Raw genomic sequence first — 20,324 nt, 5'->3', positions numbered from 1 at the left:
AGCCACTGGGCCTGAGGTGAAACTTGTCCTGCTGAAATAAAATGGAATCCACTGCCTGTAAGTGTAGGGACACTGTGTCCACACGCAAGGCAAAAGTGTCCCTGGGAGTGGCAGAAGCCAGAGAACATCAGATTATCCCAAATCCCAGCATGGTGCAGTGGCTCCTGCCAGCCCTGGGAGGTGGTCTGGAGTTGGACTATTCTCTGAGACCTGAGGGGGACCCTCAACATCGGGGGGACCCTGCAGCAGGGTGTGCAAGTGGCCCCACCTCTGCCATGGGGTTTGTCACTGGTGACGTGACAAAGCAGAGCCTGGGCTTTTTTTCCCCCCTGTTTCAAAAACAAACAAAATAGGGAATTTGTTAACTCGTGGTCAGCTCAGAAAGGAGAAGCTCCCAGCAAGGGAGCGCTGGGGACTGTGCCCACGAGAAGAGGCACCCACTGCTTGAGAGGATCCTTCAGCAACATTGGCTCCACACTGGGGACACCACGGTCCCTGGGGACATGGGTCCTGCTCTCCTCCTGCTGCTCACCATAGCTGGCATCTGGCATGGTAAGTACACTAACTCCCAAAGCCTCACATCACTCCAGGGGAGTTTTGGGATGTTGTAAGGGTTTCCTGGGTCTCTGGTGTGAGTGCTCCATTCCTCCTCAGGTCAGGAGGGGTGATGGCCTTGGTGGGGACAGGAACAGGGCTGTGCTGGACCAACCAGCATGCAGCTCCTGGAGGTGGAGGGTGAAGACATCCCAGTCACCTGTCCCAAAAAGCTGCTGTGGGCTGGGCTGGTCCCTGTTTCTGGAGGCTGCTGCAGGAAGTGGACACAGCTGTGAGCAGGTTCAAGGATCCTTGGCATGGGTAGGCAGAACATGTGGCACTGCAGGGAAGAGACACCGGTTCTGGAATTCAGTGCAGACTTGGCTGTAACAGCTTCCTGAAGGTCATCAAGAGCTGGCTGCAATTAGAGAGGGAGGCAGTGGTGGAAAGAGGGTGTGCTGCTGCTCTGTGTTGGCTCTGGAGCCTGGCTTGCCCTTGGCTGCCTGCAGCCCTGTCGAGGTAAGGCCAAAGAGGATGGAGAGGTGCACACAGCATAGGCAGAGCCTTGGCTGTAGGGAGGTAGGAAACTTCCCACTCTTTGGGTCTGGACAGGGTTTAAGATGAAGGAATGGTTCAGCAGCAACTGTGTCCTGAGGGAAGCTCTTTCCAAGATAACATTTTGCTCAGATGGAGAAAGAGTTGGAGATGTTTGGTCTGTAGGTGAAGGAGTCAGGAAAATCAGCTGCACTGGCACCTTCCAAAGCACCTCATGCCCAGCTGGAGTGTCTGAGGATTGCTGGTTTCTGGTGGTGCTGGCACACACAACAGGGCTGTAGAGCCAAGATGTGATGGAAACAGAACTCAGCCAGCCAAGAAGGGAAAAGTGAACACACCTGTTTTGTAAGGCTGCAGAGATGGCCAAGAGGTGATAACCCACCAACTTCAAAAAAGAGTCACAAAGCCTGTTTTGAGGTTTACGACCAAAGAGCTGGACACCAGCATTTATTAGTCTTGGAATTTGAAGTGCTGGGAACCTCTCAGGTCCTGTATGGCACTCACCTTGATACTCCTTTTGAGCTGGCTTGGGGACACAGTGAGGCTGTGGTGTGAAGCCACCCTTGTAAGGGGACAGCCTGTGGGGAAAGCATTTAGTATGTGACAGGTAGGCAGTGAATCCTTGGGCCACTGCAGTGCTCATGTTTTCAGCCCAGGAAATCTGCATCCTTCTCACTTGTTGTTTCACTTTAAGTGACATTTGCAACATGTTAAGCAGAATTTTCTAGGTCTGCTGTGCTGGGAACTGGGTTGTGAAGGCTGCAGGGTTTTTGATTTCTTGTGGTTTTTAAATAATAGGGATTAGGCAGGTCTAATAGAGATTTGTGAGAGATCATAACAATAGCTGTCAGGATCTCTCCAAAGGTTCCTTGAGCCACTGGCCAGTGCAGATCAGCAGCTGTGGCATCTTCCTAGGACACTCACTGTCTGCCATGCCAGGCTGTAGGACACACATTTGTGTGAATACCAGCACTGCTGGCCATTTGCAACACAAAGCTGCACCATGCCAATGTTCTACAAAGTAATAGCTGGAGTCAGAGCCTGACTTCTTTCTCCTACCTCTTGGATTGCAAGTGCATCTTCTATGAGTACCTGAGGCTGATGTGGTTGTTGTGATCTGGGCTCTTGCTGAGGGCTCAGGTTAAACTGAGAAAATGTTTTAAACCTGATCGTCTTGCATCTGTATTCTTGGCCATCCTGAGGTGTTTTCCTGGGGGTTTTGTTTTCTTATTGTGGGTAATCTAAACTTCTTAGGTAGAAGCCCCAAGCAGAGCTGTCATGAGCATGCTTTCCTCCATCTCCAGTCCCCCAGATACTGTGAGTGACTCTGGGGAAGGGTCCTCAGAAATCAAACTTTTCCTTGCTGTCATTGAGGGTATGACAAAGGGAGCTCAGGTCTGGTGTGGGTCCCTCTCAGGGCCAGATCTTAACCAAGTTACTCCAAGTAACTCAAGATCCTGGTGACTGGTTTCTGTGGTAAGAATCCTGGGCACTTCTGTCATACCAGCCTTCACTTCTCCTTCCTCACCGAATGTTCAGCAGAGGAAAGCAGTGTTTTGGCTGGCACAGGAGAGGCAGAGACAGAGTCTGCAGCTGTAAGGAGAGGTCATGGTTACACAACCCAAGTGTGGTAAAACCTCTGGCCAGCAGTTACTGGCAGTGCTGCGGAAGCTGCTGGGAGAGCAGAAGAGAGACATCCTTGGGCTTCGTGCAAGATTGCACAGTGGTCAGCAGGAGAGAGGCTCCCCCAGCAGCCCTGCTTCCCCATTCTGGAAAAGGACCCACTGCTCTGACTCATCCCCCAGCACACATGAAGGAGTGGGGGCTCGGGTGACCTTCACCTGCCTTGTCCTGCATTTAATGTCTCTGTCTTGTCTGTCCTCACTCCACTTGTGTGCTTGTATTGCTGATATGAGTCTCCAGTGATGGCCTGAAGGCTTTCTGCTCACTGTGCTGGACAACACCTATCCAGAGCTATTTCTGACCACAGCATCTCAGTAGTACCTGTAAGCTGGTGACAACAAAGATGCACAGTGAGGCGACTCCTGTTTGTTTTGTTTTCTTTCCTCGTCCTCCTGCTGTGGTCACACCAAGGACAAGTGACAACAGGGTTTTTCTTGGAACTAGTTTGAATACAACTCTGAGTCAAAAAAGCTTGGCTCCCCATGAAATGGTGCCAAAGCCCTGGATGTGGATGGATAGCCAAAGCAAAGAGTAGGTGAGGGAAAATGATACAGTGACAAAGGGTTAATGCAACAGAAATATCAAGCTCCACTAGAAAGTACAGCTTAGCAAAAAGGAAGGAATGTTTTGCCTCAGATATGTGGAAAATGTAGCTTTGTAAATTATTCTGGGATGTGTTTTTATGCACTCTGGGCTCCTCCTCTTTCCACAGAAAGATAAAAGCATCGGAAAAAAAAAAAAAAAAAAAAAAGAGAAAGAGAGATAAAGTGTCAAAGATCTTTGTCCTCTGCTTCTCCCCACACGGCCAGTGAGTTTGATCTGGGCCTTGTCTGAGCTTCCCTATGGCAACTGTGTCATGGACACACACCAGCAATGCTCTCCAGGGTCATGTTCTCAACCCTTTTTTGCATGGAGGGAGTCATCAGCCCAAGGTGGCTTAAATGCTGCTCTTTGGGCTCTGATGTGTGGGCTCTGGATGGCACAGAGCTGAGCACAGCTAGTAGCCCAGGACACACAGTTGTACCTTGGGCATCACCTTCCTCCCCAAAAGAGCTGTGATCGGGGTGGATGAGGATGGGGTGCACTTCTGCTGGCTGTTACAGGGACAGTGTCCATGGCAGGAGGATCACTGCCTGCAGAGCAATGAACTGATGAATTGGCCAGCTCCCTTTGTGATTAGTGTTATTTGGATGAGGGTGTGTGTCCCTTTAAGATGTGAGGTTGGGTTAGCGACTGGAAAGAAAAGCAGAAGTGGGACAATAGCCCTGGATAGGGGCTGGAAGGAGGTGCAGAGCCCCTCAGGCACAGATAGCCATTTGCAATGTGTTTCCTGTCCTCTCTGAGGGCCTGGTGTGGAGTGGCTGCACCGCTTCTTCCCCAACCCCGTGGCACTGATTCATTTTGCACTTCCCCCCACCCTAAATATAGGCGGTAACTCAAAGAACTCGCTGACAGGGCAAAACAGGGAAAAAAAATATTTCCCTCTGACACTAAGGCTGGAGTAGGACCCTGGTTCCCCTTTATTCAGCCAGCAGAGCAGGCATCTTCAAAGCAGAGATGCATCAGAGCTCTGGCTGGCTGTGATGCTGGTGTCCACAGGGCTGGTGTGTTCTGTGAACAGCTGCAGCTATGGGCTTTCATCAGCAGTTTGGCTTTTCCATGCATCACTTTCCTCTCCCAAACAGGAATAATAATGCTGTCTCATTTCACAATGTTTTTTGCTGTCTGCGAGGAGAATGCAGTGTGTGACTCCACGATACACATGAGGAGGTTTCTTTCAAAATCTGGTACTTGGCAACAAAAAGCCAGTCTTCCCAAATTATATGCACTGACCTCCTGCTCTGCAGGAGCCTTCCAGGTCTGTTCTAGCTCATCTCAGCACCAATTCAACAGAGAGACCCATGCACCAAACTTGGCTTAAACTCCACCAAATGATGCTATGGGCTAACCCAGCTCATAGAGCAGTTCCAGCTCTGCCACAAAAGGAAAACTATTGTAAGAAGAGGAAAAAATCAGCAGGAACAATTGCCAAGCTGGCATTTGCCCTAATCAGCTCCAGATTATTGTTTTTCCTGTCTCAGAGCTCTAAATATTCAAATGGCAAGGAATAGGGAGCTGTGGAGGGTGGTGTTTCTTCCCTGAAATTCATTCTTTGGAGTGTCAGGCCATATGGGTCTGATGGGACAGAGAATGGGTGGAGTGATGTGACCCAAAAGCCAGTCTGAATCCCAATGTCAGCTTTTTCCTGATGCTGAGCTACTCCATTCTCAGCAGCATGAACTCCAACAGAGAATCTTTTGGGATAATTTTTTGCATTCTCACCCTCTCTTTCCCTTGCAGGCTCAGCATCTCCGGTGATCAGCCCTGACCTCTCTGCCCTGGTTGTCAACACGGGTGATCCAGTCCTCTTGCGCTGCTCAGGAGAGTCCGAAGTTGCATGGAATAGCAAAAAGAATACACTCAGTAACCACACCATCAGCACACTCAGTATTCCCAAGGCCACTTACAGGAACACAGGCACCTATAGCTGTGGTTATGTCAACAGCAGTGACAAGGGCATTGCAGCCATCCACCTGTTTGTGCGAGGTAACCCTTCTTCGCTCTTCCCACATCCCCTGGGAGAACAGCCTCCTTCCAGGGAGCCACTGACAGGTCCTTTCTGCTGTGCTGTGCTTGTGTGTGTGCCTGGGGAGCAGTGCAGGCTCCTGGTGCAGCCACAACCATGTGAGTCCACATAAAATGGAGCCCATGGTTAAAGCATTGGGATAAGGTACAGAGATACATCTCATGTATATGTGGATCTCTCCTTCCTTCCTCTGGGGCTTCCCTTCTTGAAAAAACAAGGATGTAAGTGTGTTTAGTGTTGTAATGGGCTGTGAGATTTGCAGATCAGAGAACCATATTGCCAGCACCTCAGATAAGGGAGAGAATCACATGAATTACATCCTCATAACATGACCTGAACCCCAAATATTCTTCTATCCCAGAAGGAGCTATGCTGTGGTAGCTCTACCTCTTGACTTCGCCCTTGTACCAGAGGTGCTGCCCCGAGCAGGGAAGCTGGAGGTCTCACAAGTAAAACTAGAATGATGGTGAAATGTTTAATTAGAGGTATGCATACTTTCCAGTCTCTCTTATCTGTGGACATTTGTGAGCTGGAACTGGGTTTGTCATGTGAGTGTTTGGAGGCTGAGTCAGGCAGGAGCTGAGCGGAGCTGCCCCAGCATCGAACTCCCCCTGGGCAGCAGGGCTGGAGACTTGCCTTTGCTGGAATGTGTTTCTCAGCTTCAGTGCATTTTCTGACCCCTCTCACGAGCCTGTCCTGTCTCCTCTGCAGACCCTGATAACGTGTGGTACAGCCCCCATTTCCGTGTCCGGGGAATTGAAGGGGGGAATGTTGATCTCCCCTGCCTCATCACGGCCCCCGAGTATGGATCCAGCGTCACTCTGATTATGGATGATGCCTCTTCTCTCCCACCTGGGACCAACTACTCCTTCAGTGCTGAGAAAGGAGTAAGACTGTACAATGTGCAAAGCAAGCATAAAGGTTTTTACCGATGCCAAGCACAGATAAATGGAAAAATAAAGAATTCATCTAAAATAAGACTGGTTATGGAAGAAGGTAAAGAACTGGGGTTGTTGCTGTCCTAAGGGCTACATATAGCTAAGCTGGCCATAGTAGATAGTCACGGAAAAGCTCCTTGCCAGGGGCAGGAAAAACCCTCTGAACCTTCAATTTCTTAAGATTATCTAATGAAGGCCAAATTCCATCAGCCTCTGGCAAATTGGTTCCTTCAGATGATTTTGCATGGGTTGAGCAGTATTCAAATCTTTGCAGACCAGAGAAAAGTGCCCAGCAATTTCTCCAATGTTCTGCAAGTCTTCAGGCCCCAATATTCCATCTGTAACCGGGGCAAAAGCTTCTCCTGTCCCTTCAGCCCACAGTCCTGACTGCTGTGTTCTCCCCACCTGTACTGCTTTCCCACAGAGCAGTGCTCAAAAGGGAGTGGTGATCAATAGGGAAGGGGAAGGCGGGGGTAAAGAGGATGGAAAGGACGAGGCAGAATCACAGAATAGAGTCATAGAATAGTTCGAGTGGGAAGAAACCTTGAAAATAATCTAGTTCCAAGCTCACTGCCCAAAGGCAGGGATGCTATCTGCTAGATCAGGTTGTTCAGGCCCCACCTAAGCTGGCCTTGAACACTTCAGGATGAGGCATCCACAACTTCTCTGGGCAACCTGTGCCAGTGCCTCACTACCCAAGGCAGCCAGGCCCTGGGGAGTCTCCAAAGCACGTGGACTCACTGGAGAAGCTGACACTGGATCTTTCCCTGCTTGCCTTTGTGCAGTACTGGAGAAGCCTGTGTCAGTGATGATGGACCCTGCAGACCACGTGCGAATCGTGGGCGAACCTTTCCAAGTCACCTGCAGAGTGATTTCTCCTTCCCACAAGTATGACATCAGATGGGTGACAGCAGCAAAGACGGTAAGTTAGGGTGTGGGGCTTTCCTGGAAACCTGGGGACACAGGGTAGTAAGAACTGCCCAACCAAAGCAGCTATTCAAGCTGTAGAAATATGAATATCCTTGCTTTGGGATGACAGGATTAAGAACCACCTGCCTATTTTCAGAATTGTGCTGCAAGAGAGGAGAGTGTGTTGTTTCAGCTGAGTTTATTGGACAGGAGCCACAGTACCTATTAAAGCAACATTTCTCCACCCAGCCCTGCCAGGGCTTATAAAGCAGCAAACATTTTCAGGACAGATTTGTCCAGAGAAAATATATGTGTGAAGAAAAGGAATACAGTTCAAAATCTCTGCGATGCTTACTTCTAGCTGCCTAGATGGTTGGATGAGGTTTGCTAGAAGTCCTTATTATAACTGATGCCTTTATTAAGGAGATGAAACATCACACAGGGTATGTTTGGATCACACAGTGCAAGGCCAAGTGCAGTCAGAAGGCTGACACTAGCTATAACCTAACTGCGGTGGAATACCTGCCCTGGATCCTTGGGTTTAATGTGTCTCTGAGTCTCCACACAGGTTGCTCTCTGTGATGAGCTCCCTAACCCAGAGCAGGCGAGATGTGTTTGCTCTGCCCTTCCAATGTGTGCTGTTCCCTCTCTGCCTGACAGGTCATGAGAACTAAAAGGACTGACTTTGAAAATGGTAACTACTTCATCAATGACACCCTGTCTGTTGCAGCCGTGACCATGGAAGACACTGGGAAGTACATCTGTATAGCTAACAATTCAGTAGGATTCAGGAATGCCTCAACAATGCTTCAGGTAGTAGGTGAGTACTTCCCCAAAAGGCTAGTAGGGCTGAATCATGTGTAGCCTTGAGTATTTGCTGCTTCTGCCTCCATTCTCTTGCTAGATTTGTTGTTGAAAACATAATTCTCACTTGTGCCTGAGGATTTACATGAGAACTATAGAGCTGCTAGGAAAGGAACTGGTGCTCCCTTTGTATCTTGAGGGGCCAGAGGACAGGTTTTGGACTCTGGATGTAAAATTGGAATGCTCTTCTCAGTCTCTGTGCATTTATAAACAGCTTTGAAATAGTAAAAAGTGAATGGGACATGGTTGTGCTGGAAGACCAGGAAAGGCTGGTTAGAAGGAAGGGCAAGCACATGAGCAGAGTATGGATCTTTGTCTCTTCCAGTCACAGATCCACACAAGGGGATTCAGGTCTATTACACACTTTTTTATATCTCAAGATGGAAAATCCATCCTCACAGCTAACAGGCTGGAGTTTGCTGATGATCCAAAGCTGTTGCATACCACAGCTCAGCAAAGAGGCTCAGTCTGAGTTATTTCCTAGTGAGAAGCGAGGATTTTAGCTAAAGGGATGTTTTTGCAAACAATTTGGAGGTACTGTTTTAGCCTCATCACTTCTTAGGATACAGCATGTAAAACTCCTTCCCCTATGAGACTTCAGTAAGATTTTCTAGCTCTCCTCAGGCAGTGTAATCCAAGGTGCCATGACAAAGAAGTAATTTAAGAGTTGTCCTTTGGCAACATACCTGTGTAATATTTCATTCCCTCCTGCAGTATCCCAGCTGAGGCTGCTCTTTCCAATAATGATCCATTTATGGAGCTGGTATAAGGGTTATTCCAGGTCTCTGGACATGCCTGCTGATGGTCATGCTCTCCTCCACCCTGCAGAGAGAGGTTACGTGCACCTGACCCCAGGGCAAGCCACCAGCCAGGAGGTTGCTCTGGGAGAGAGTGTGAAGCTGCAGGTCCACATTAAGGCTTACCCAAAACTTCACCAGTGGGTCTGGGAACACACGAATCCCTTAAAGAACTCTAAAACCACCAGATCCGAGGACCAAATGATCTCTGGAAACAACTGGTACGTGCTCTTTGTCTTCTACACTGGCTGTGGCATGTTTCCAAGAGAGCTTTCCTTGAGACAGGCAGGCCCCATTCTACAGAAAACCCTCTGGTTTTAAAGAGGGAAACTGTTCTGCATTTCTGTTTTCTCTTTCCAGTATTATTAGCAAACCACAGTATGATCAGATCAAGGAGGACACCACCCTTCTCTAAACTGGCAGCCTTCTCTTTAGAAAGCCTTGTGGAAGTCAGTATCACGTTTGGGATCTGTTTGTTCAATCTTGCACTCTCCTTGCCAGAAGAAATTGCAGGAGTGGATGAATAGAACAAAAAAGCTTAATTCCCTCACTGGTCCTTGGGCCCATCCCCGGCTCTGAGGTTGAAAGAGTGTGCACTGAGAGGCACTGAGAGCCCCATGTCAAGAGAAGTCACAAACATTGTTATGTGAATAAGATCTATCAGAGAGTACAGGTCTGCTCTTCTAAAGCCTACAGCCAACTGAGACCAAGGGGAGACATAAAGAAAATCATTCCATTTGTTGGGGGTTTGGGCAATTCCCCTTTCATTTTCTTAGAAACAAAAAACAATCCACAAGAGGAACTGTGCTACTTGGCAAACATTTACAGTGAACTCTTTCTTGCACTGGGGGCTGAGAAATGGGCTGGGGGCAGAGGGGAATGGGAACCTAGGGGACATGACTTCATGGAGAAATTCATTCTGCCAAAGGCAGGAGAACCAGCATCCCCTGGCCCTTGAAAGGCAATGATTTAGATGTTAAATTACTTCTGAGTGTTCACTCACTGTAGCCTTTCAGAAGTGCTGAAGTGCACTTGGTGGCAAAAGGTATTTGCTCTAAGGAGGATCAGTCCCTCTCTGCTTCCCCCGATGAAGCAATTAGCAGGCTCCCTGATGGGCTGGGATTAGTGCTGGAAGTGTTCACTGCTCCAGAGCACAGGAAGGAGCAGCATCTCACTGAGCAAAGCCTGTGCTCTTCACAGTGTTTCTCTCTGTGAGCAGGTACAACAACACACTCGTCCTGAACCGCCTGCAGGAAGGAGAGGGAGGGTTCTACACCTTTTATGCCCTCAACAATGTGACCAATGGATCAGTTACCTTCAGTATCTCTCTGAAATGTAAGTACTTGTCCATTCTTTCACCCTGCTTGCCCCTGGGACTGCTTCCCAGGTGGAAAAAAGTTGGTTGGGGTACCAGGCTGCTTCCAGCTCAGCACTCACAGGACACACAGACCCAGCCAAACCTGCCTGTATGTAGCACAGAGGCTCCTTCTGGTTTATTGTTGCACACATGGAAAGGAAACCAAAGCATGGGGGATGTGCTCTTCCTCTGGTCACAGCATTCACTGTTTATGTGACTTCCCCAACAGCTTCTCCAAGGGTCTGCAAAATCAAGGTGCCAGCCGATGACCCCAGCATCCTTCAGTGCACGGCCATCGGGTACCCTGCCCCTCACATCGAGTGGTACCAGTGCCCCCTGCACTCAGACAGGTGAGACCTGCCCAGGGGACTGAGCATCTCCGAGCTGGGCCCTGCCCTTGCCATGCTGGCATTCCCTGAGCAGCACCATCTGTGCCCCCAGGCAGGCAATACAGCAGAGCCTGTCCAGTAACAGCAACACGGATGTTGCTCTGATGGAAAAAGATGTTCTTGGGGTATGCCTGGGAAGAGGGGGCACTTTCTATTCCTAAAGTCCTGAGCTTGAAGAGATTGTCCACCTGTGATTCATGTTCTCCCCACGCTTTTCCAAGGAATATATGGATCCCTTGGAGAAGTGCCCTGGTGCATGTACCCTGTAGAGGTACATCCTGGCTAGTCCAGTCATCCTTTTGGGACTATCACAGGTCTGAGGTTCTGCAGAGCATGGGTTTACTGAGCTACAGAGTCATGGGAAGCAACTGCAGCTGCCCGGAGAGGGCAGTTGAGTCTCAGGACCATCCCCACTGAAGGGACTGATGGCAGAACACATAAAGTGTTAAATATGTGTGCTCAGCCACATAAAGGCAGTCATAGCTCTGTCTGTACACTCTGGTGCTCAGGGAGAGGTCTTTAACTGAGCACAGAGTAACACACCTCACAGAGCTTCAACCCTAATTCCCTTGGTCCCCTCTCTAGTCTGACACAGGCCCCCACTCAGCTGTGAGCTGCTGTGCTGCAGAGGAGCACTCACTGTGTCCCCTTGCCATCCCTGCAGGTACACTGAGGACTACAGATTGCTACGGAATGACTCCAGACCCCAGGTGGTGAATATGTTGCCCTTCCAGGAGGTGGAGGTGGAGAGCATCATCCTCTTCCAGGAGCTGGGTGACAATTTCACCTTCTGCTGCGTGGCCATTAATGGAGAAGGGAATGCCTCTGACATGTTTCACTCAGTCACCATCACCAGTAAGATACAAACCATCAGCTTGGCAGAGTGGGGGAGAATCTAGGGGCTTTGAGATTACATCCTTTATGTATATCCCCACTGTGTTGCAAGATAAGTGGAACAGATTCCACAAGCCCTTTATCCTCACAGGTGTGAGGCTTTGGCATTTGCCATTCCTGAGAGCCATGTGGGAATTTCTGGCTGGGTTATAGCCTGGAGCCAAAGGCTGACCCGTACCCTTAGCATCTTTTAACTGCAGGACTCAGGTCCAGGGCATGGTGCATGCAGCAGTTTCTCAGCCCACAAAAATACAGGGGCTGCATCTTTTGGTGGGGCTGTTCTTGCTACACAGATCTTGGTCCCCAGTCAGTCTGGCCTTGTGCTGTTTGTGTGGAAACAGGGGGGCCTGTGGAGAACCATTGCAGACTAGACTTTGGCATCAAGAGTTTGGGAGCTCCCAGCAGCTACCAAAAGGAGGTACTGAAGGCAGTGCTGAGGTGTGTGGCATATAGAAGAATCCAAAGTGAATAGTTGGGCAAAATGCTCCCAGAGTTGAGGTTGAAATAAGAGTGTTGACTCATTCTCCTTTTTTTCCTCTTTCAGAGAGCGTCATGGCCCTTCCAAACAAACTCTTCAGCCCTGTCCTCTCCTCCTGCATAAGTGCATTGGTGGTGCTCCTCCTCCTGCTCCTCTTCCTGCTCTACAAGTACAACCAGGTCAGATTCCCTGCTGCAGGGCAAGGGCTGCCCAGCCTCAGAGGCCACACAGCCTCTGCTGGCAGCCAGGGCAGGGGCCATTCAGCTTGGAGGTACCAGGCAAGCTGCCTCCTTCACCTCCCCTGCCTCCCAGCTTCCCCCTGGAGTTTCCTGCTGCAGGGCAAAGCTCATGCACCCAATCCAATGTATTAATACCTCACCTTCCCTGCTCCTTCAGTCTTGTACTCCAGAGGTCAGTGTGGTTATTTTTTGGTGTCAGATAAAGGGGCTCACTCTGTGCTGTCTGTTGCCCCTGGTTTTGGTCTGGTCTCTGATAAATTCACAGACTGATTTAAGGGAGGAAAAAAAAAAAAAAGTGGTTTGCACTTTGCATCTACTTTTTATTCTGCTCACTGCTTTATAACACACTGTTTTTATGGAGAAACAGGATGATGTTAGAAGTTTGTTTCCAGGAAGACTTGGTCACTATTTTTATATAAGAACTTGCCCCATTTTCTCTGCAAGGCTCATTTCCAGCATTTGGATTCCTTCTCTGTTTTTCCCATAAACTGAACCAATCAGTAGCCACCTCTGCTTCATCAGTGGATGAAAATCTCCTGGTTTTCATCTCTCTCTTTTGGCACCCTTCCTTTGATATCCTATGAAGGCTAAAGATTTTGCAGCAAAGTTCTGGTGCTGTTTGTCAGAAGAGCCATCAGAGCCCTCTCAGACAAGCACCTACAGCTTAGCAGGGAGAGCTGCCTTCGGACAGTGGTCCAGAGACAGAGAAAGATGGATCAATGTGTAAGCACACATCTGAGATAAATAGCTTTTTGGACGGGCTTACAAGCCCAAGAGAAGCAGGACATGTCTAAAAATAACATGGTTACCTGTCTCAGACAAGTACCAGCCTTCTCTGCTCAAGGACTGCAGAGGTGCTTCTCTGCCTTGCCTGGTTACTTCTGCCATGGCATTCTTGGAAAAGAGAAATTCGTACTTCTCTTTTTCCTTTTTCATTTTACCCTTGTAAGGGAAGTGGAGCTGAGCCAGCTCCACTGTTCTGCTGTGCTCAGCAACCGGGGGTCCAAGGAAGGAGACACAGTGGGGACATCTCCCTCCAGCACCAGCTGGCCACTGCTCTGGTGGGACACACTGGATCTCCCAGATCTGCCATCCCAAATGATGGCAACAGGCTGCTTCCAGTGGCAAGAGAGCCTCCCTCAGTCATAGGGGATGAATTGGGGGGTTTCATGACAGGCTGCCCAGAAAAAGCCCCTCTCACTCAGTCCAGATTCTAAAGATATTTGATGGGCTGAAATCTGTATCTTCCCTCTGCACCTGCAGAGTGAGCTTGAGTGGGTGCTGGGGCTGGGGAACCCTCCCAGCTTGGGAATCACTGAGTAACTGGAGTCTCCTCCTTACAGAAACCCAAATACCAGGTGCGGTGGAAGATCATTGAGGCCTGTGAAGGCAATAATTACATCTTTATTGATCCCACTCAGCTGCCATACAATGAAAAATGGGAGTTTCCAAGGAACAACCTCCAGTTTGGTAAGAAACCTTCCCAGCTGCTTGCCTGGTGGCATGGAGCTCATCAGAGAGCTGAAATGCTTCAAGAGTCAGAGCCAAAGCTCTGAGTGATGTCCAAAGCTTCATCTTTATCTCATTCCAGCAGCATCCTTAACCAGGCCTTGCTGCTCTCTTCCACACAGGGTGGTAAGTGGTAGGGTGCAGCCTTCTCTTCCTCCTCTTTTGCTCCAAGGAAGGCTGCTGAGGTCATGTCCTTCCTCTTGCATGTGAGGTCATTCCTAAGGCACAGACTTGGTGAGGCAAAGTTTGGAGATGGCCTCTTTCACACCATCTTTGCTCACAGTAGAGTTCCCCACAGATGTTTGCCAGCTCCTGACTAAGGGATGTATCATCTTGTGTGAGCCCAGGAAGCATCCCCATCCATCAAACAGCCTCCTCAAGGCTGTGTGCAGGACAACTGCTCAATATTTCTCTGTAAAATGTCTTAAAAGTATATTTTTTTTTCCTCTACAGGAAAAACTCTTGGAGCAGGAGCCTTTGGAAAAGTGGTAGAAGCCACAGCTTTTGGGCTGGGTAAAGAAGATTCGGTGCTCAAAGTGGCTGTGAAGATGCTAAAGGGTGAGCACAGAGCAACTTGCAAGGGCTGAAATCCTCCAAGCTCCTCTGGGTATGATGCAGTGTGTGTTCACCACATGTTGGTGCTTACAGGCTGAAAAAGCTTGAAAGTTGTTTCTGTGCCAAGCACCAGATGCTGGAACCACATTTTTTGTGGACAGGGCAGGCCAGAGGCGCACTAAGAGGACACAGTTTTCACTCTGTCTCCTCCTTTTTATTCCATAAGTCTGTCAACACCTTTTTCTGTCCTTTCCTTAATCTCCACCTTGTCCCTCCCTCACTCCTTCACACAGTCCTTCTCTGACCTCACAGCATCAGCAGACACGGATGAGCAGGAGGCTCTCATGTCTGAGCTGAAGATCCTGAGTCACCTGGGACACCACGAGAACATTGTTAACCTGCTGGGGGCATGTACCTGTGGAGGTAGGATCCCCCAGCCCTGCTGAGCCCTGGCAGGGCCCTTCCTCTGAGGCACAGCAGGAGCTGATGGGCTGTGTGGGCTCTGCTGCCCTCTCAGGGAAAGCAATCCTCAGGACAGGTCACAGCAACATCATTCCCTAATGAACCCTTTCTGCTGCTCTCCCAGGCCCAATCCTTGTCATCACTGAGTACTGTCGCTATGGAGATCTGCTGAATTTCCTGCGGAAGAAGGCTGAATCCATAATGATCCAGGATTCTGCCCTGGACACCTCTATAGACAGCGCTGCTGATTACAAAAACATTGAGCTAGAGAAGAAATACATCCGCAGGTAAGAGCAGAACTAAGGTGGCTGTGGGGCTGGGTACTCACTGGGAGAAGTGTGAAGAGCATTGTGCTGGGGAGAGATCAAGCTCAAAGGTCTGGGGACTGCAAGGATACCAGGATGTAAAAGCCATGGGGTTGTATGTGTTTAGACCTGGTCATAGTTCCATTTTTCAAAGACTTGGACAGCCATCACTGAATAAATAAATCCAGATTTCGGTCCCGTCTGTCCTTCCACAATTCAGAAAGAAAACTTTTTATCTTCCTGCACAATTGGGCACATGGGTTTGGTAGGATGAAGATGACTGCTCCTTATCAGCCCAGAGCTTAAAAAAGAAACAGCCCATAACACAGAGGGCCCAGGTCCCCTTTCTGAATTAGCTTCAAGTTTGTTTTTACCCTTAAGCCCCTCTCTAAGTCACCTTCTGCAGGGAGGCATGTGGTTTCTCATCTTGGTGGCTATGGAGCAGGCCAGAAGGTACTGCTGGAGGGTTCTAACAGCCTGCCCCCTCTCTGTTGCTTCTTACTCAGTGACAGTGGCTTTTCAAGCCAGGGTTTGGAAACATATGTTGAAATGAGGCCTGTGTCGTCATCATCCTCTTCAGCAGCATCAGATTCTGTGCAAATCAGGGGTGAGTCAAAGGCTCATTTCTGTGATTTCATGATTTCTTTCTTTTGGCCATCCTGTCTGGTTTAGCTCTGGGAACCAAAAGAAGCCACAGTTCACGTTACTCACCAGCTTTGCAGCAAATCCAAATCTCTGCTTTGAATTTCAGGGAGAAGCTTGGAGGAAGAAGGTGAAGCCAGGGAGGATCTCCGACCCCTCAATCTCTCTGACCTGCTTCAGTTCTCCAGCCAGGTGGCCCAGGGCATGGCATTCCTTGCATCAAAGAATGTGAGTGCCGAGAGGATCACTGCCCCCAGCACACTGAGTGGGAAACACCAGTCCAGCCAAGCAGGAGCCACCCATCCTGGCTGCAGAAGGCTTGGGATGTCTGTATGGGGTGGTAGCCAAGCTCAAGGAAGCTGCTGCTGGAAACGAGTCTCTCTGCTCTCTCTGTTGGGTTCAGACAGGCTGGGCCCTGGTGTCTGGTGTTCCCTCCAGAGCCTTTTTCCTCCATGGCCACCATGATAGAGCAGTGTTACAGGGGGAACCCAGGGCTGTACATCATGCTGGTCTCAACATTTTCTCCCGTTTTTGCATAAGGTCAGGAACTTTGTTTTTTTTGCTTTGGCAGTGTCCCTGCTACTCCAGGGACAAGGAACTGAAAGTGGCTATTGAGCTGACTGGCAGAGCTGGCTCTGAGTGTCAGTCACCCTGTGACTGCTCCAGAGATGAGGACACAGTGTCAAGAGCCCCTGGTTCTGAGCCTCCCCCTAAGGGGAAGATGACAGCCCCATGAGTGATTAAAGAACAGAGCATTAAATGTCACGGTGTCTTAATATGGCAAATGCTTGAAGGAGAGCTACAAACATGTAGTTTGTACATGACATGGTGCCTCAGACAGGGGCTCTTCAAGCAGTACATGTTTCCCTTGCCCCTAACAAGCATTGTTTTGGTGGCAGGCCTAGGCTGTAGGGAATTTTTCTGATTTGTTGGGAGCCAAATGACCGGGTCTCAGTTGTGCTCTCTTCTCCCTAGTGCATCCACCGTGACTTAGCAGCCAGGAACGTGCTCATATCAGATGGACGGGTAGCCAAGATCTGTGACTTTGGCCTGGCCCGGGACATCATGAATGACTCAAATTATGTTGTGAAAGGCAACGTAAGTAATAAAAGTGGCCACGAGAGAAGGTACAAGGGTAGGGGGAGGCTGGAGCATGAAGGACAGACAGGGTGTAGCATAAGCTGCCAGCTTGTCCTAGTCTGCAGGACTTTCTGCTCTTCCAGGCCCGCCTGCCCGTGAAATGGATGGCTCCAGAGAGCATCTTTGACTGCATTTACACAGTGCAGAGTGATGTGTGGTCTTACGGCATCCTGCTCTGGGAGATCTTCTCCCTTGGTAAGAAAGAAGCTTGCTTCCTAACCTCTTCTGTTTTCTGTGGCTCACTACTGCCCTAATGTATCTGCAGAAAAAATTCCAAGAAAGGAGGAAAGCTGACAAAAATCTAGGTTTATCAGGGCTATAAAACACTGTTATGTTTCCAGAGGGACCATTCAAAACAAAGAATGCCACATCATTTCTCTAACTCAGACCTCTCTGCATAGCACTGGCTCAGGCGATGCTTCAGGCTGCCTCTTCCCACCCCTCAAGGCTGGAGTGTTGAACACTGTGGTCTAAGAGCCACCTCTGCTCCTTTCACTGTCACAGGGAAGAGCCCCTATCCTGGCATGGTGGTGAACAGCAAGTTCTACAGCATGGTGAAGCAGGGATATCAGATGGCCAGGCCTGACTTCGCTCCCTTGGAAATGTGAGTGGATGCACTGAGATTCACACAGCAGTGATGGGGGCTGGAGCTGCCTCATGGCAACAGGCAGAGACATGGCACAGGGACCTTGTCCACAGGTCTGGCTGCTGCTCCCAGGTGTCTGCCTTGAAGATAAGGAAGGATCTTACCAGGCTGCTCCTTGGTCCTGCAGGAAAACAAGGCCTGGGGCAGTTTATCCAGCATCTCCTGTTTAGGGACAGGAGGATGAGAACACTCACATTACACATCTACACTCCTGAACTTGGGGTTTTCTTTAGTTTGCTTCTTTTGACTCTATGATTATGAGAAGAGAAACCTGAGTAGCCTATAGGAGGATAATGAGTTTAAGCCTGAAGTCTTGATGGCATAAAGCTCCTCCTTGATTAGTTTGCTCCATCTACTCCAGCGCTCACCATTCCTGGAGCACTGCACATGCACTTACCATGGGTTTTATGGAAGAAAAGGGACTGCTCACTACTGTGTCCCTGACATACAGAGTGCTGCAGGGAAGAGCCTGGGGATACAGAGCCTCCAGCAGCACCATGCAACTTCCCTGACCCTGTGTGGCCCTGCAGGTACAGCATCATGCAGGCGTGCTGGAGCCTGGAGCCCACACGGAGACCCACCTTTGACCAGATTGGCTGCTTCATCCAGAAAGAGCTGGAGGTGCATAAGGAACAGGTGAGGACCTCTGAAGAGAAGGGGAGGATGTCTTTCCCCCTGCATGAACAGAGCTTCTGGACACGTTTTCTGTGACATCCCTCACCATTAGCTGCTGGGAGCAGTGTGGTGTTGGTGGGAGGTGCAGAGAGGCATCCAGCTGAAGGGTTAAGTCACTCTCCACCACAGCCAAAGAGGGGTGGTCAGGGAAGCACAGCTTCTTGGCAGAAACCTCTCTGTGACAGGCAGTCATACACTACCAGCACAGCACCCTGCCCCTTCCCCTGGACTGGCTGTGCATTCTCTCAGGACTAGCTGTCCACAAAAGCACAGGCACCTGCCTGCCCTGCCTGTTAGTCATGCCCTGTGGGCAGAGCAAAGGGTGGTAATGTGGAGTGAGCAATCCCCAGCTGTCATCCACAAGAGAACACGTGTCATACACAATCAGAGGGACCAAAACCCTTTTCTTCCTTTTTTTTTTCAAGGACTACACCAACCTCCCCTCCAGTGCTGAGGAGGACAGTGGCTGCGACACCTCTGGCTGCTGTGAGGAGTCCTGTGAGCAAGAGGACAGTGGGCAGCCCCTTCTCAAGGGCAACAACTACCAGTTCTGTTAGGTGGGACCTTCACCCTGGGGTTGATCCTTGTCCTGGCTCCACAGAGCTCACCCTAGGACACAGACACCTTCTGCTTTGGCCTTCTCTGTGCCTTCTGAAGTGTGAGTGTTACAGACTCTCTCACCAAAAGGAGAGCGAAGGAGTCACCATGGGGTCCCTGAAATCTTATCTCACACGTAGCATAGAGCTGTTAGGATGGTAACAGGCTCCATCTCTACAAGGTACACAGAGGTCCCCATCACATGTCCCCCCGTGCCCCAGAGAAGGCTGTGGGAGTTTGGGTTTTGTAGTTTTTTTAAAAAATACTAGTCACAGCAAAGTAAGACATTTCCGAGTGTCACATTACTGAACCCTAATGTTTTATAAGCGCATCTTGAAATATGTCTTGGCACTGGAACTACTCCACACATTCCCTTGATGGTCCTGCTCTCTTCCCTTTGTCAGTCTGACCCTGGACATTGCAGTGTTTAGATACAGATAACGCTTCTACAGAGCATTAAATGTGCATTAATCTATAGTTCCTCGTGCAATCCACCTCTCTGCAGCTGACACTTCTGCAGGGAGTGTTTGGGTGAAGTGAGCCACAGAGCCAGCCCCAGGGTTATGTGAACTTGTGCCTCTCTAACAGGACAGAGGGACAGTTCTTTCTCAGGTAAAACATAGCAGAAAACAGTGCTCTTCCATGACAGCACTGAACACAACCCCAATCCAGGAAAGAATGGCAGCTTAAAGAGGTCTGGAAATTATCAATATTACACATATCCGACAGAACTGAGTTACTGAGCACGTAGCAATCACTGCCTTTGTCACTATTACAGACTTGTACTAAATTTCCTAAATGTACTTTTAATAGTGCAACTGAGGTGATTTTTTTCATAAGCTAGGGCCTAATGCCCTTCAACCTATTTCTCAGCTAGCTCTTGCTCAGGGTTACTAGAGCCCTGGCCACCCAATCCTGTGTACCTACCAGAAGTAGCTAAAGAATCTTCTTAGCTTCACCTGACTCGGTGGGTAAAGGATTTCTATTCCAGGTACAGGCAAACTGCAACTGACAGGGCTCAGGCAAACTACAGCTGCACTGCAAGTGGCCTTTGTCACACTCTGAGCAATTTCACTGTGGGACGTTTCTGATTCTATTAAATCCAGTTTTATGCTAACACCAAGTGATTCATTCCTCCTTACTAAATGAAAAGCTAATGTAACCCTATCTGTCAGCATTATAAAAAATAAAATAAGATGTTTAACAAAATGAGTCTCTTCTAGGGCTCTAAGGACTGTTCTCAGAGGGGAACAGCTCAGAGCATGGGTGATGCACTGGCCTACCCACTCACCCTGGAACTCTGTTCCTCAGTACCAGTTCTCAAAACCACTCATTCTTGTGTAATGCAAAAACTTATTAAAAGCAAGGTTTTAAAGCTCTGAAGTAGTCTCTGTGCATGGATATAATGTAATGTAATTTCAGTTGTGATGATGGGACATCTGACCAGTCACCACGTGGCACATGGCAGCAGTCTCTGGGGAAAGTGCAATGCCAAAGGCAGGGAAAATGCAGAAGAGATTCAGCAGTGTT

General features: G+C 49.2%; 1 protein-coding gene across 1 annotated transcript; it reads left to right on the top strand.

Moving 5' to 3' along the window:
* The first annotated feature begins 182 nt into the window (after nucleotides 1-182).
* On the top strand, nucleotides 183-20,173 carry CSF1R (colony stimulating factor 1 receptor). The gene is made up of 21 exons (XM_066329155.1): nucleotides 183-552; nucleotides 5,113-5,358; nucleotides 6,110-6,394; nucleotides 7,122-7,258; nucleotides 7,906-8,065; nucleotides 8,938-9,127; nucleotides 10,126-10,241; nucleotides 10,493-10,613; nucleotides 11,317-11,507; nucleotides 12,091-12,203; nucleotides 13,607-13,733; nucleotides 14,226-14,330; nucleotides 14,640-14,750; nucleotides 14,914-15,076; nucleotides 15,601-15,701; nucleotides 15,846-15,964; nucleotides 16,712-16,834; nucleotides 16,960-17,071; nucleotides 17,381-17,480; nucleotides 18,053-18,158; nucleotides 18,623-20,173. The coding sequence occupies exons 1-21, from the start codon at nucleotides 504-506 to the stop codon at nucleotides 18,752-18,754; spliced, it is 2,907 nt and encodes a 968-aa protein (XP_066185252.1). The 5' UTR covers nucleotides 183-503; the 3' UTR covers nucleotides 18,755-20,173.
* Nucleotides 20,174-20,324: the final 151 nt, after the last annotated feature.

This window comes from Sylvia atricapilla, chromosome 14 (genome assembly GCF_009819655.1).
Source record: "Sylvia atricapilla isolate bSylAtr1 chromosome 14, bSylAtr1.pri, whole genome shotgun sequence".
NCBI lineage: Eukaryota > Metazoa > Chordata > Aves > Passeriformes > Sylviidae > Sylvia > Sylvia atricapilla.
The sequence above is the reverse complement of the archived record's forward strand: the minus strand, read 5'-3'. Positions and strand labels throughout refer to the sequence as shown.

Excerpts from the sequence above, each read along its gene's own strand:
- CSF1R (XM_066329155.1), top strand. The coding sequence starts at position 504 with ATGGGTCCTGCTCTCCTCCTGCTGCTCACCATAGCTGGCATCTGGCAT. Across the intron at positions 6,395-7,121 it reads AAGACTGGTTATGGAAGAAG|TACTGGAGAAGCCTGTGTCA; the intron begins GTAAAGAACTGG and ends GCCTTTGTGCAG. Across the intron at positions 17,481-18,052 it reads GACTTCGCTCCCTTGGAAAT|GTACAGCATCATGCAGGCGT; the intron begins GTGAGTGGATGC and ends GTGGCCCTGCAG.